Source organism: Monodon monoceros, unplaced genomic scaffold (genome assembly GCF_005190385.1).
Source record: "Monodon monoceros isolate NGI ecotype Baffin Bay Population unplaced genomic scaffold, NGI_Narwhal_1 Super_Scaffold_20, whole genome shotgun sequence".
In the NCBI taxonomy this organism is placed as follows: Eukaryota; Metazoa; Chordata; class Mammalia; order Artiodactyla; family Monodontidae; genus Monodon; species Monodon monoceros.
Genome location: NW_021703777.1, coordinates 20,404,234 through 20,418,289, shown reverse-complemented (window position 1 = coordinate 20,418,289; position 14,056 = coordinate 20,404,234). Strand labels below are relative to the sequence as shown.

The 14,056-nt window shown below is 42.8% G+C and overlaps 1 protein-coding gene across 2 annotated transcripts in view; it reads left to right on the top strand.

Moving 5' to 3' along the window:
* The window catches only part of SETD7 (SET domain containing 7, histone lysine methyltransferase), a 49,558-nt gene that overhangs the window by 22,326 nt on the left and 13,176 nt on the right, over positions 1–14,056 (top strand). For both annotated transcript variants that reach the window (XM_029235319.1, XM_029235320.1), the window contains exons 5-7: positions 2,665–2,854; positions 9,131–9,212; positions 11,463–11,580. In XM_029235319.1, coding sequence (XP_029091152.1) covers positions 2,665–2,854; positions 9,131–9,212; positions 11,463–11,580 — 390 coding nt within the window. The remainder of the gene's footprint in view (positions 1–2,664; positions 2,855–9,130; positions 9,213–11,462; positions 11,581–14,056) is intronic.

The following is a 14,056-nucleotide window of genomic DNA, read 5'->3' as shown; positions in this document are numbered from 1 at the left end:
GCTCAATGTAGTTGCCTTTTGAAACCTAGAATGCGCAGCTGCATTTTAGCCTTCCGCCTTAATCACTGTCTTTTAAAGCACCGAGAGAAGACTCTGCCTTAGGAAGGAAGAAGCACTAGGGAGAGTTACAAGCTTTAAAAATCAACTTGGTTGATAACACTTTGTATATAGTATCTGTTGGCGTTTGGGGTCGGGGCTGGGGGAGGCTGGTAATCACACCCCACTGCTCTGCTCTCTGGACTGGGAATCAAGAAATAGACGTCGGGATCAGGGATCAGGATGTTGGTTTCATTATGGCGGAGTTGGACTGGAGATGTGGCCTGGGCTTCTACTCCTGCCCCTCTGAACTAAACGGATGGGCCAGCTGCCCACAGAGCAGCTAGAAAGCTGCAGGTTTCCCTTGAGGAGTAGGGCTGCCTGGGGGAGCTTCCCCAGGGAGAGGAGAGGACTGAGAGGGGAGCAGGTGCAGCCTGTGGGCACTGTCAGTTCCCAGGACAGGTGAGCGAAAGTGCAGAGCACATGAGAGCAGCAGCTTTATGCTGTTAACCCCTACCCAGTAGATTTGGGTGTCAGTGGGTGTCAGATCCTGCCTTCTTGAACGATTTCTCCTCCCATGAGGGGGAGCCACTGAGCAGAGGAGAAAAAGGAGCAGTTTCTTCCCCAGCACCCCTGACACAGCCAACAAAGAAGTGTTTGTGACATGAAGTCAAAGCAGGAGCAAGGGGAGGCAAAAATAATGATCCTCCCTACAGGATTTGTAATCTCACTCTAAGGACAGTTTATTTCTTTCAAAATTTGACCTTGAAACAGTGATGGAAAGTTTTTAATTAAAAACTCGTAACTCCGGGCTTCCCTGGTGGCGCAGTGGTTGGGAGTCCGCCTGCCGACGCAGGGGACACGGGTTCGTGCCCCGGTCTGGGAAGATCCCACATGCCGTGGAGCGGCTGGGCCCGTGAGCCATGGCCGCTGAGCCTGCGCGTCTGGAGCCTGTGCTCCGCAACGGGAGAGGCCACAACAGTGAGAGGCCCGCGTACCGCAAACAAAACAAAACAAAACAAACTCATAACTCCTTTTGGGAAAAAAAGAAGAATCTCTGCTTTATCATTGTAGACAAATAAAATCATTTGCCCCCCAAACAGGAAGTTTAAAGCACATAAGGGGGAAGAAAAACGTGAGACCCTAGAAAGACAGAATCCTGTTCTGAAGAAATAATCATGTTGATGGCTTATATTAGTTACGGCATATAAGAAGCATAAATACACCATTCAGCTCAGTCACTGAAAGCCTGAAGGCAGATCTTGCAAAAAGTATCATCCCCGTTCGGGCTGGGTTATTAAGAATTAACTCGGGAAGGAGAAAGAGCAATAATACTTCGCTAATGCACTTTCTATCCATGAAAAATGCTTCCAAGTATTTTTGTTTCTATGGAAGTGCTGTGATTCATTTTTTAATTGATAACCTTTTTTCTCCAAAGAGGAATTGGACTACGATGAACTGTAGAAATCCTGTACCTGGTGGTATTTCTTCCTGCTGTCTCTCTGTAAACAGCATTTGGAATCACTTAAAAGTCGTCCCACGTCACTGACTTTGAGTAGCTGCTTCTAGAACCTTTCAGTTGGGGGAATATCCAAGCTTTTAGAAGATGTCATGGGCTTACTAGTCTTGTGTCAGACCCACGAAGGTCTTAGATTTTCAGTTATACCATAAGGACCTTCTGGATGGGAAAAAAAAAAGGGGGGAAACATCTCTTGCACCCTAGATTAGATTTTTAAAAAATTATTTATTGGTTTTAGTATCCCAATTCAGTTTTAAAAATATTTATATCATCTACTATATCCCTAGCACTGGTACCAGGATACAGAATTCTCTGATAGCCTCTGCCCTAAAGCATTTAATGACCCTTTGGAATGAAGCAAATGACAGTTAAAGAGGAAGCACAGCTGACTCCTCTCCTGGAAGGAGGGAGAAGGGAGAAGTAAATAAAGACGAGTGGGAAGAAAGAAGTGATGAGGAAGGGCGTAGAATTTAGTTGATCTTTTTTCACTTTTCCTTCTAACTCCAAAAAAAGTGATGGAATAGAATTCTCAGAAAGGCAGTGTCCACAAGTCCTTTTGTTTATCCCTTAGAAAGTGCGGATGACTCTCATTACTCATGTATACTGAACTAATTCTTAAGTACCTTTGAACTAAAGATTTTCTTACTAGACCAGAAATCCAGAATTCAATATTTGAGAAGTGAAATCATAGGAATAGTAAGACTGTCCTGCTACCTCATCACATTTGATATTGCCCCAAAGTAACCCTTAGTTACATTTCCTTTCGATGATTGTAACTTACATCACAAATACAACATGTTTGTTTCTTAGATAACAAACCAAGTTAGAGTATCAGTAGCTTGTCCAAGGATTATAAAGCACAACTCCGTCTTTGACTCTCTAAATCAGGCTATATGCCCCCTGTGCATATAACTTATAGGGGACTGGATGGGGAGGGGAGAGATGCATCATGCTTTTCACGCTCATGTGAAAAACTCTGCGTTCTGAAACTGTTATGATCCATATTAGTGCTGTTAACAATGGCAGTGCACAAGAGAAATGTCTTGAACTCATGTCATATAGATAAATACTATATATAATATTTTCTGGTTTTGGGTTTCTCCCATCAGGATGGAGGCAGCCTTGTAGGAGAAGTAAATGAAGATGGGGAGATGACTGGAGAGAAGATAGCATACGTGTACCCTGATGAGAGGACTGCCCTGTATGGAAAATTCATTGATGGAGAGATGATAGAAGGGAAACTGGCTACTCTTCTGTCCACTGAAGAAGGAAGGCCTCACTTTGAACTGATGCCTGGAAGTAAGTTGAACCTGCTTCAGATGGGTTGCTCTAATTCCAAAACGGGTTGTTGCGGCTTAAGAGAAGTTAATTTCTTTGTCTAGTCTGGTGTATTAGCTTGGCTCCATAACAGATACCTCAGCATCTCAGTGGTTTACAACAGCAAACACAGGTCTGCTAAGCAACTGTACTCGACTGGTCCAGGTGGGGCATGGCCAGGCCAGGCTGGACCTTAGGCTTCTAGTCAGCTCTGAGTCTGTTCTATGTCTTAATTCTGGGCCCAATCTAAAGGGACAATGGTGGCCTGGGTCAGTTTTCTCGGGTGGTCACAGGAAGCCAGAGCATGAGCAGACACCTATGATGCCTCCTAAAGCCTCAGCTTGGAACTGACACAAAGTCCCTTTCACCCACTTTTCATTGGTCAAAGCAAGTCACATGGCCAAGGCGGACATCAGTGAGACAGGGTAATATACACCGTGCACTTTAGTGGCACATGCTAAAAAGTCATCTGACAAGGGCATAGCTGTATAATTCTAACACACAGAAGGAGTGAAGAAATGACAGCAGTAATTTAATCAGTTTTAAATATTATATCTCAGGGAAAAAAACTTAACAGTTTAATGACTTAACTGATAAAGAATCAAATTAGGTAGATCTCCAAGTTGGTACAGATTGTAATGCTGATTCAGCCTGAGCTCTGACTGGGAAGGATAAATGCACATTGGCACCCGGGCCCTCTTCAAAGTCTAGCATCTTCTTGGAGGACATATTCCATACATGAATGATCCTATTGGAATCAATGATAGAAAAAATCCTATTTCCTTTTAGAAGTACAGGATGGCACACCAAACTTTATTTCTGAGTATAAAATTATTTCTTGTAGAAAATCTGGAAAATATACAAAGAAAAACATCAAGATTTTGTATTTTCAGTGGCACAATATTAAGAAAGCTAAATCGGTCTGATTCCTTGAAGTATGCATACATGTATTTCCAATCCAAGTTAAGGTATAAGGAGAATAAAGTAGAAAAGGTAATATAGGGACTTCCCTGGTGGTCTAGTGGTTAAGACTCCACACTGTCAATGCAGGGGGCCTGGTCAGTCCCTGGTCCGGGAACTAGATCCCACATGCCGCAACTAGAGATCCCGAGCGCCGCAACTAAAGATCCTGAGTGCCTCAACTAAAGATCCTGCATGCCGCAACTAAGACCTGGCGCAGCCAAATAAATAAATAAATATTTTTTTAAAAAAAGAAAAGATAATACATCTAGGCATTGATAGGCCTAAATAATATTTAGCTGTTTGGATTGGAAGGAGATTCTCCAAAGGGTGGTAGTCCAAAAATAGGAAGCCTAGCACTTTACATTTAGGTCCAACTTGGGTTGTTATAAATGTCTCTGGTTTTGTTTTTTTAAGTTAAAAATTGAGGCATTTTAAATGCAATATGGGATTCTGGATTGGATCCTGGAACAGAAAAAGGACATTCGTGGAAAAACTGGTGAAATCTGAATAAAGTCTGGAGTTCAGTCAATACTAACGCAGCTATGTTGGTTTCTTAATTTGGACAAATGTACCATGTAACACAAGAAATTAACATTAGGAGAAGCAGTGAGGGGCATTGGGAACTCTCTGTACTATGTTTGCAACTTTTCTGTAAATTTAAAATCATTCCAAAATGAAGGGTTTTTTAAGTTGTAACAGTAATCTTTGAACTTCAGACTCTAATATCTGCACTCTTCACATCCATTCCAAAAGGAGACAGTGTTAAAAGGTTTAGGAATGAGGAGACTCCAGCTAGGGGAGGATCCCACTTGGTGATGCAGATTTTAAAAGTGGCAGCATTTGGAAGTGGCAGCATTTTTAGTGGCAAGAGTCTTGGACTTAAGAGTCACCTCATTTGAGTCTCAGTGCCAACATTTACTGTATTACGGTTTGGGGCAGGTTAGTTATCCTTTCAGAACCCGTTTTTTCATTATAAAATACAGATGGTGGCACCTACCATAAAGCCCCCATCAGGAAAGTTACTGTGGTTATTACATTCTTCTTAGTATAAGTACGAAACACATTTTGGGAAGTGAGAGGGGAATGATGATTTTTCTTAGAACTCCTGGTTGCAAATAACAAACACCCTCTTCAAACTAGCTTAAGGCCAAAAAAAGGACGGGGGGTGGATTTATTGGCAAGATTCTAGCAGGCCCCAGTTCTTTTAAGGATAGGTTGAACAATTTGGGTCTCAAAAGGGTCAGGAACCATAGCTGCTCTGGGTGACTGGGAGGCACCGGGCGCAGTCTTTACTCTGTGTTCTGCTCCTTTTGTTTCTCTCTCCTTCCTCTTCCAGTTACAGTGATTGAACCACTGACTGGCTGACAGATGAGGGCTTTTGGGTCATGTGGCCTCTGGTCCAGTGGTTGAGGGAGGGGAAGAGGGAAACAGAAATCGAGTATCTCACCTAAAATCCTCCTACAACCGCCTTCTCCTTTTTCTCTGTGCTTTTGGATCCACAAACTGCTTCTCTGTCTCCACTTACTTCTTGCTGAGTTTCTCCTTGTGCCTCTGCCTGGAATTTCTTTTCTCCTCATCTCTTTGTCTCTTTCCATAGGAATTCCATTCCCTGGCTAATGTCTTTTCCATCTTTTTTTTTTTTCTTTTCTTTTTAAACACAGTTATCAGCATCACCTGGATGTTTCTTAGAAATGCAGGCTGTCAGGCCCACTTTGGGACTATTAAATCAGAATTCCCATTTTTTAAAATTTTATTTAAAAAAATTTTTTATTGGAGGATAGTTGATTTACAACGTTGTGTTAGTTTCAGGTGTACAGCAAAGTGAATCAGTTATACATATACATATATCTACTCTTTTTTAGATTCTTTTCCCATATAGGCCATTACAGAGGACTGAGTAGAGTTCCCTGTGCTATACAGTAGGCCCTTATTAGTTTTTATTTTTTTGGCTGCGTAGCTTGTGGGATCTTAGTTCCCCGACCAGGGATTGAACCTGGGCCCTAGCAGTGAAAGTGAGGAGTCCCAACCACTGGACCACCAGGGAAGTCCCTGCCTATTCCATCTTTACAGCTTGGCTCACCTCTTAGAAGTAATGTTTGTCAAGTGAATGGATGAATTCTAGTCACAGGTCATAGTACCAACGACAGGGGAAAGGAGGAAAAGGAAAGGGTTCCTTCCGTTTGCCTGGAGCACAGGCCTGTCTAAGGGAGTAGAGGGAGGGATGGTATGCATTGAAGAAGGTGCATCAGCTCCTTGAGGGCAGGAAGAGATGTGACTCCCACTGGTATCTGCACAGCCCCTAACACAGTGCTTTACGTGTGGTTGGCACTTAGTACATTCGTGAGGAAAGTATTAGTCTAAGGAAGGGAGATGGGAATTCACAGGAGAATTTCTGCACAATAGAATGTGTATTCCACAGAAATGTTTGGTTTGAAAGTGGTTTTTTCTTCTTTTTTGAACTAACGTCCTTTAATGGGCTGTGTGCTGGTCCGGATGCATTCCTCAGCCTTTCCCTGCCCTGCTTTACTGCATGGGGCTTCTGCCCCTTGCAGGCTGCATTCCCCAGGCTCTTGTGCCTGGGGCTTCTGTCTGGCTTTGGCCACAGGCTGGGGACACGGAGAGGGACAGGAGCAGGGAGAAGCCCTCTCTGTGTCCAGCAGAGTCCCCAGCAGTGGCCTGTCTCCTGATTCCATCTCCCAGCAGGACGGTCCCCCACGGGTCCAGCTTCCCTGGACTCCCCCAGCTCTAGAGCTCCAGGAATGCCTCTGCCTCTGTCCCTGTGGCTCAGGGTTTTGGCTTCCTGCTCTTGCCAGTTTCTGGGCTCTTCACTGCCCTGTTTGGCTTCCCAGCTCTTCCAGCCTCTGTGTAACCAGTTCCCTGTATTAAATTCTCTCTCTCTGAAATACTCAAATGGTCTGTTTCCTGGTTAGACACCGACTGATCTGGATTGTTTTCTGACTTTTACTTTGAGACATTAATTTGGGTTTTATTTTATTTATTTATTTAATTTTTGGCTGTGTTGGGTCTTCGTTGCTGTGCATGGGCTTTCTCTAGTTGCAGTGAGCGGGGTCCACTCTTCGTTGCGGTGCGCGGGCTTCTCATTGCGGTGGCTTCTCTGTTGCGGAGAACAGGCTCCAGGAGCGTGGGCTTCAGTAGTTGTGGCATGCAGGCTCAGTAGTTGTGGCTCGTGGGCCCTAGAGCGCAGGCTCAGTAGTTGGGGCGCACGGGCTTAGTGGCTCCGCGGCATGTGGTATCTTCCCGGACCAGGGCTTGAACCCGTGTCCCCTGCATTGGCAGGCGGATTCTTAACCACTGTGCCACCAGGGAAGCCCATTAATTTGGGTTTTGATTGTATAAAAAAAGGAAACAGAAAGAGGACCTGGTAGCCATTAGTAACCACTTAGGAATTGCTTAATGGAATAATTTGTGATGCCTTAGTACCTAAAGTAATTGACTTTGCTGGAGTAAGCCCTCCAGTTCCAAAACTTGTTTCTTTACTTATTAGCCTTTGGAACACCGTATGTCTTCCTTGTGCTCTGGGAGGATGCTCTGAAGCTAATTCTTTGCAGAGAACGAACATTAATTCTAGGACGGTTGTGTACCTTCGTTTCTGGAATAAATTACTAATTGGCTTCCGAACCACTTTAATAGAAATAAGATGCCTTTGTTAATGCTTTATCAAAAGCAGTCTGTTCTCCTTGATTCTGCTGAAGCTGAATTTATTTTTAGTGAAGGAGACAATTGCCAGGGGTGGGTGGTTGGATTCTATAGACTGTGTCTAGTATAAAGAAAACCACAAGAAAAATTTAAAACTATTATCCAATCTGATCTGACCAGAGAGATCTCAAATTTTCATGACAAAGCTTTTTCTTGATTAAAAATTGTAATTACACAAGCAGCTTTTAAACCATATGAATAAAGAAAATTCAAAAGCAAAAATGGGATTTTTAAAAGATACTTCTGATGGCTGTTTATTAAGACCTGAGAACAAAACTCCAGAACAAACCTAAAAACTATCCATTTATATCTTGCACAGCAATTTGTAGTGACTGGTGTAAACCTGCCTATAGGAAGCATGTTATCTAGCCAGTCAGCTACTATTTCATTCTATCACATATTTTTTTTTTACACAATATTCCCTTGGCATTGAACTTTTTAAAATTTTATTTTATTTTATTTTTTAATTTTTGTCTGCTTTGGGTCTTTGTTGCTGTGCGTGAGCTTTCTCTAGTTGCAGCGAGCGGGGGCTACTCTTCGTTGCAGTGCTCAGGCTTCACTAGTTGCAGCACGCAGTCTCAGCAGTTGTGGTGCATGGGCTTCGTTGCTCCACATCATGTGGGATCTTCCCGGACCAGGGATCGAACCCATGTCCCCTGCATTGGCAGGCGGGTTCTTAACCACTGCGCCACCAAGGAAGTCCCGCTATCACATATTTTAATTAGAACTAATATTACCACATGTTACCGTTCCCATCTACTAAGCATCCAATTGCTGTATTCAGTAATAACCTAAAAATATCTTTTAGCAACTCAATTCAACATCACAAGGTTCAACAAGCAAAACAGCAGATTTTAATCCCCTCGTATAAGAATATTTGATGTTATGGCAATATTTGTTATATTTATGATTCTCCAATCGTAAATGATCTTAGAGGTATAACATCAGTTGTACCAAATGGTGTGGATGATGCTTAGATGTAGAGCACCCAGGTAATTCCAGATACTTGTAGAATGAAAGAGAGAAAGTAAATTATGCTGTATAACATGGTATCCGTCTTCATTATTATATTCTTGAATAAAGTGAAAGCATTTCAGGAGTAATATAAAAAAAGTATTTCTTTAGATTAACTTTTTCCTGATTATCTGTATGTATTGTTTCCACTTAGATATTCAGGAAAAGAAATAAAACCCATATGTGTGTCTTTTACTACGTACCAAAATGAGGAGTTGGGGTTTATCTATTCACAGTCGTAAATCCTCTTAAATGTAATGGATGTTATTTTAATCACCAAGAGATTCATGTGAATATGATGGAGAACGAAGCTAAGACATTTATGACGTTTGCACACTCAGCATTAAGTAAACTTTTTTTCCCCTAACCCGCTCCAGTAGACTTTCTTCTCATAAAAACCTATTATCATTTTAAAAAACTACCCATTTATATTGAAGAATTTCATTCTAGTTGGCCTAACTTGAATAACACTTTTCATTATTTAACTCTTTCTGGTCCTGTGGATAGAGAGAACGCTCTTCCCTAACTCTGGGCCTTGTACTGAGATTTCTGTTTGCTTTTTAGGTTCGGTGTACCACTTTGATAAGTCAACTTCATCTTGCATTTCTACCAATGCCCTTCTTCCAGATCCATATGAATCAGAGAGGTAATTTTTTCCATGTGGTTTAAACGGCACCATTTATGTGAGATTAAATAACCCTTGTGGTAGGAATGATTGGCCCTCTGCTAAGGCCGAGTTCTTGAGCAGAAAAAAAATATTCATACATTCCGAGGAAGAGTGTTTTTATTGTCATATAGAATCTGTCCCTGTAGGGAAGTTTTTCCACCCATAAAGCACAGAGCAGCTTGTGTGTCAGTCCCAGAATGAAGCTTCTACAAAGACAGCAGTTGGGCCAGGCAGCCAGCTATGCCCTGCTCAAGTGTCCCCTTTCTTGGGGCTCTGGTGCCACAGTTTGTGCCTTAGCCCCTGCTGGCCCCTAGGGAGCATTTCACACTCTTGAAAGCTCTAGCCGAGGCAGGGACCAAATGCCTCCTTTTCTACTTAGCCCAGCTGAGGGGGTCTGGAATGTGAGATAATTTCTTTATTCACTAAGGGAAGACAGGAGTGAAACAAAGAAAATACAAGAAGCATAAAAAATTCCAGCTTATAAATTACAAGTTTCTGATTCTATAAGATCCCTCCCAGAGTGTCAAGCCCTGTTCCATTTCATACCCTAGCTAAACTCTAAGCTCCTGGTATGGTTTTCTCTGGTCTCCTGCCTGGGGTTCTTATTCCCCAGCGACTGGCCTGTTTGTGGGTAAGAGTGCCACCTGCAGTTGGCTTTCTCTTGGCCTCACTCTGTAAGCGTGGCTTCTATTCAGTTTCTGTCCCGTCCCCATCGGAGAAAAGGCCTCTTCCCTGGTTTAACTGACAGGACTGACACCACAATGTCACAATGGATGAATGGCCTCTTTCTTGACACGAGGCTCTGGCCTGTTTGCAGGGAGAAAGGTTTGGTCTCTTGTTAGCCCCCAAAACACAACAGTACCATAACCGTATGCATCAATCATTTTTTGTTACTGTCATTGTGATGATGCCACGTAAGAATACCCTCAGACTATCAGTGATTTATGAAAGCAAACATTTTCTTTTACGCTCATGCTTCTGTAGATTGGCTGACGTTCAGCCACTTTTGACTGGGCTCAACTCGGCTCAGCTGGACTAGGCTACACTCCAGGTTTCAAGTTGGGTTCCAGTCTGTCTCACATGCCTTCATTCCAAGACTCAGGCTAAGGGAGCAGCAGCCCCCCGGAGCATCTTCTTCTTGCGGAGATGACTGGAAACTCAAGGAAGCTGGCAGAAACTTGCCATGCTTCTTAATATCCAAGACCTAGCTTTGCAGTCACTTCTGCCTAGTTGCGAAGCAGATCACGTGGCCAAGACCAAAGTCACTCAGGCAGGGATGTGTCCTCAGCCCAAGCTGAAGGGCAGTCATGCGGCCAAGCAGCAGGACGTATAATTCTGTCCCAGGGAGAGAGTCAAGAGGTAAAAGCAATAATTCAGGCTTCCAGCCCATCAAATAAGCAGAAGATCTACATAACAAAAATCCCAGATGACCAGTTCCACCAGAGTCATTACATCACAGGGGCCAGAAGAACTGAAATCCTGTGGATGGGGCATGTACTTACTTACTAAATCCAGTTCCGTAATCACGAGTGCTGTTTTCTTATAAACCAGTGGTTGGCAAACTTGTCCTATAAAGGGCCATGTGGTCGGTATTTTAGGCTTTGTGGGTCTCTACTGCAACTACTTAAGTCTACCTTTGTAATGCTAAAGCAGTCATAGATAATATTGAACAGATAGGTGTGGCTGTGTCCCAATAAAACTTTATTTACAAAAATGGACACAGCCAGATTTGGTCCTTGAGCTGATCTGCTATAAACTCCTTTGTTGGGAAGTGCTTATTGGATATATTTTATTAACTGTTTATCACTCTTTCATGTAAAAGATTCATCTTGGGGCTCCATTAAAACAGTCTTTCCCTCCTATTTGGCACTGAGAAACTTAGGTATAGCTTTAATTAGCTTTGGGAAATATTTGCCTTGTCTAGGAAGACAGTGGAAATTGTCATTAATTAAAACAGACAAATTTTTAAAAGCCTTCTATCAAGCACTGAGTTACCTTGTGAATATATACTAATAATCCCTTTATTAGAGAGCAGTGAGAGAAATAAGTAACAGTTCTCCAGTTTCTAATGCCAAAATATGTGGTTTCACTGTTTCTTACTTCCTCATTGGATTATTATGACCTGACATTTTGTATCCCATAGCTATAAGAATATTTTGGTGGTTGAGGGTAAGGGATGACTTATCAAACTAAAAAAAAAATCGTTATTTGCCCCTTTTTTCTGTTTAGGGTTTATGTTGCGGAATCTCTCATTTCCAGTGCTGGAGAAGGACTGTTTTCAAAGGTAGCAGTGGGACCCAATACTGTTATGTCTTTTTATAATGGAGTCCGAATTACACACCAAGAGGTGAGCGGGGTAGAAGTGGAAAATCAACATGATTGGTTAAAGGGTTTTGTTTCAAGCACCCTTATTAATTTTCTCATTAGTCCTTTTACTTTAATATTCACTAGGAATATAAAGGAGCAAAAAGCTAGGGATTTTGTAAAATGCTTGGATATTGTCTTAGAGCCAGCCTCAGACTGCTTTAGCAAAGACACCATAGATTATGTAGCTTATGAACAACAGAAATTGATTCCTCACAGTTCTGGAGGCTGGGAAGTCCAAGATCAAGGTGCCAACAGATTCAGTGTCTGGTGAGAGCCTGCTTCCTGGTTCATAGATGTCCCTCTTTTTGCTGTAACTTCATACGGCAGGAGGGATGAGGGAGCTCTCTGGGGCCTCTTTCATAAGACACTAATCCCATTCATGAGGGCTCTGCCTGCTGTCATGACCTAAACACCTCCCAAAGACGCCACCTCCGGATACCCTGACATTGGGGATGAGATTTCAACATATGTTTGGAGGGGGGACGTCAACATTCAGTCTATAGCAGATATTTTCCTCTTATTTTTTTTTAATTGTTGTGAAATCAAGTCTATTCATCTTTTTTTTTTAATTTATTTTTATTTATTTATTTGGCCACACTGCACGGCATGTGGGATCTTAGTTCCCCGACCAGGGATTGAATCCACACCCCCTGCAGTGGAAATGCAGAGTCTTAACCACTGGACCGCCAGGGATGTCCCAGTTTTCCTCTTTATTTTGAGCCTTAGTATGATTTTTTTTTTTTTTTTTTTACATTCCACAGCTATTTTATAGAGAGTGGGCTGGTGCCATCAGGGAGACAGTAATTGCTTTGTATTGGACTACACCCAGTATCTGAAAAATTGAGATCCAACTGGACTCTGTCAATAATTAATTTATGACCTTGGGTGGGGTGCTTTTACAGGAAGGGCCCCTACTTCTGTCTGTGCAAAAGCCATACAATAGCCTCCATCTTACCTGGAAGGGTTCTATTTCCAAAAAAAATTAAAATTAAAAGTTGAAGGGTTGAATCACCTCTTGCCTTTAAGACACAATCTTTGATACACTTCTCAGATTTCATATATGTTTTTTTGTTTTTGTTTCTTTACTTCACAACTAGCTTCCTTAAGTGTCTGCTTAAGGGTGAAAGCTTGATGCTTTGAACACAGCTAGGGCTCTGTCCATCCTGGTCTCACTTGTGTGAAGTTGGGTGGGACTTAAGCCGATCACTCACATCCCACCTTCACGTCTTCATTTTTCGTTTGTTCCTATGGAATGATAAAAAGCAAAAGGCCGAGAAATAATCAAGTCACTGTACATTCAAAGCAGCCGCCCAGACAAAGATGTCAGTGCAGAAACCGAGCTGTGATCTGCCTCGCAGTGTCCCCTTGTGATGGTCAATCCAGAAAGTCCAAGAAATTCAGCCTGTGGACGGTGGCTCGGGATACTGATACATAATTTATTCAAACGTCTTACATCTAAGGAAACTGAAGCCAAGAGGGGTTAAACAATTTGCCTAAGGTCACAAATATAGTAACTGGCAGAATTCAAGCAAGGTTTCTAACAGCAGAATCTGGCTCTGTGCTGAAACTCACTATATAAATGAATGAGGGTGCCTCCTTGCCTTCATGAAGTTTAGATGAGAAAAATACACAACTAGTGGCAACATAAGATGGTACTGAGTGTCATATATCAAATCACATAACAGGTCTGGAATATTAAGATCCGTGAAGATTTTTTCACTTTCATCACTGCTGTATCCCCTGCACCTAGAACAGTGCCTAGCATATGGTAGGTGCTCAGTCAGTATGTGTTGAATGAATATCAGATACAAATAAAAGCGTAATTGTAGCTTACAGACAGGAGAGATGGTATACCTCTGAGTGTCAAAAGTTTTTGAATGAAAGTGTGATCCTTTTGGTTCCAAGACGCTGTCCTTGCTGGCATGCACAGATGCTGGGGCCTGTTGGTCAGGACTGGTTGGGAGAAGGGATGCCTGCTGCTTGCACAGCGGATGGTGAGTCCTGCTGTGGGGAGAAAGCACACTGCTTGTCCGTGACTCTGCTGGTCACACCGATTGCCCACCTGCAGCAAAGGTGTAGGACTTTTCTGGCACTCAGTTTTGCATTCCTTAGGTTTCTGGTTCTGTTTGATGTTCTTACTTTCATTTTTCTTTGGCTTCATCCTTCTCTCTGTAGAGGTTCAAGGGATTTGAGGGCTGATTAAAGAAAAAGACCACAAGAGGCAGCAGCACACAACAAGCTTTATAGATATTGGGTGGTGATTGGGCGGGGCTGCATGAGAGGGGGTGTCCTCCCAGCATGAGGCCATTCAGAGGCTTATGGCACAGGGGCCAAGGTCCAGAGGGGAGCAAGGCAAGGGAACTCCTGGGAAAGAGAGGGACGGGAGAGGGGGTTGACATGTCCAGGTGATGTGTAGCCTGGGAGGGGTCTCTGGGCCAAAGAACTCCAAAGGACAG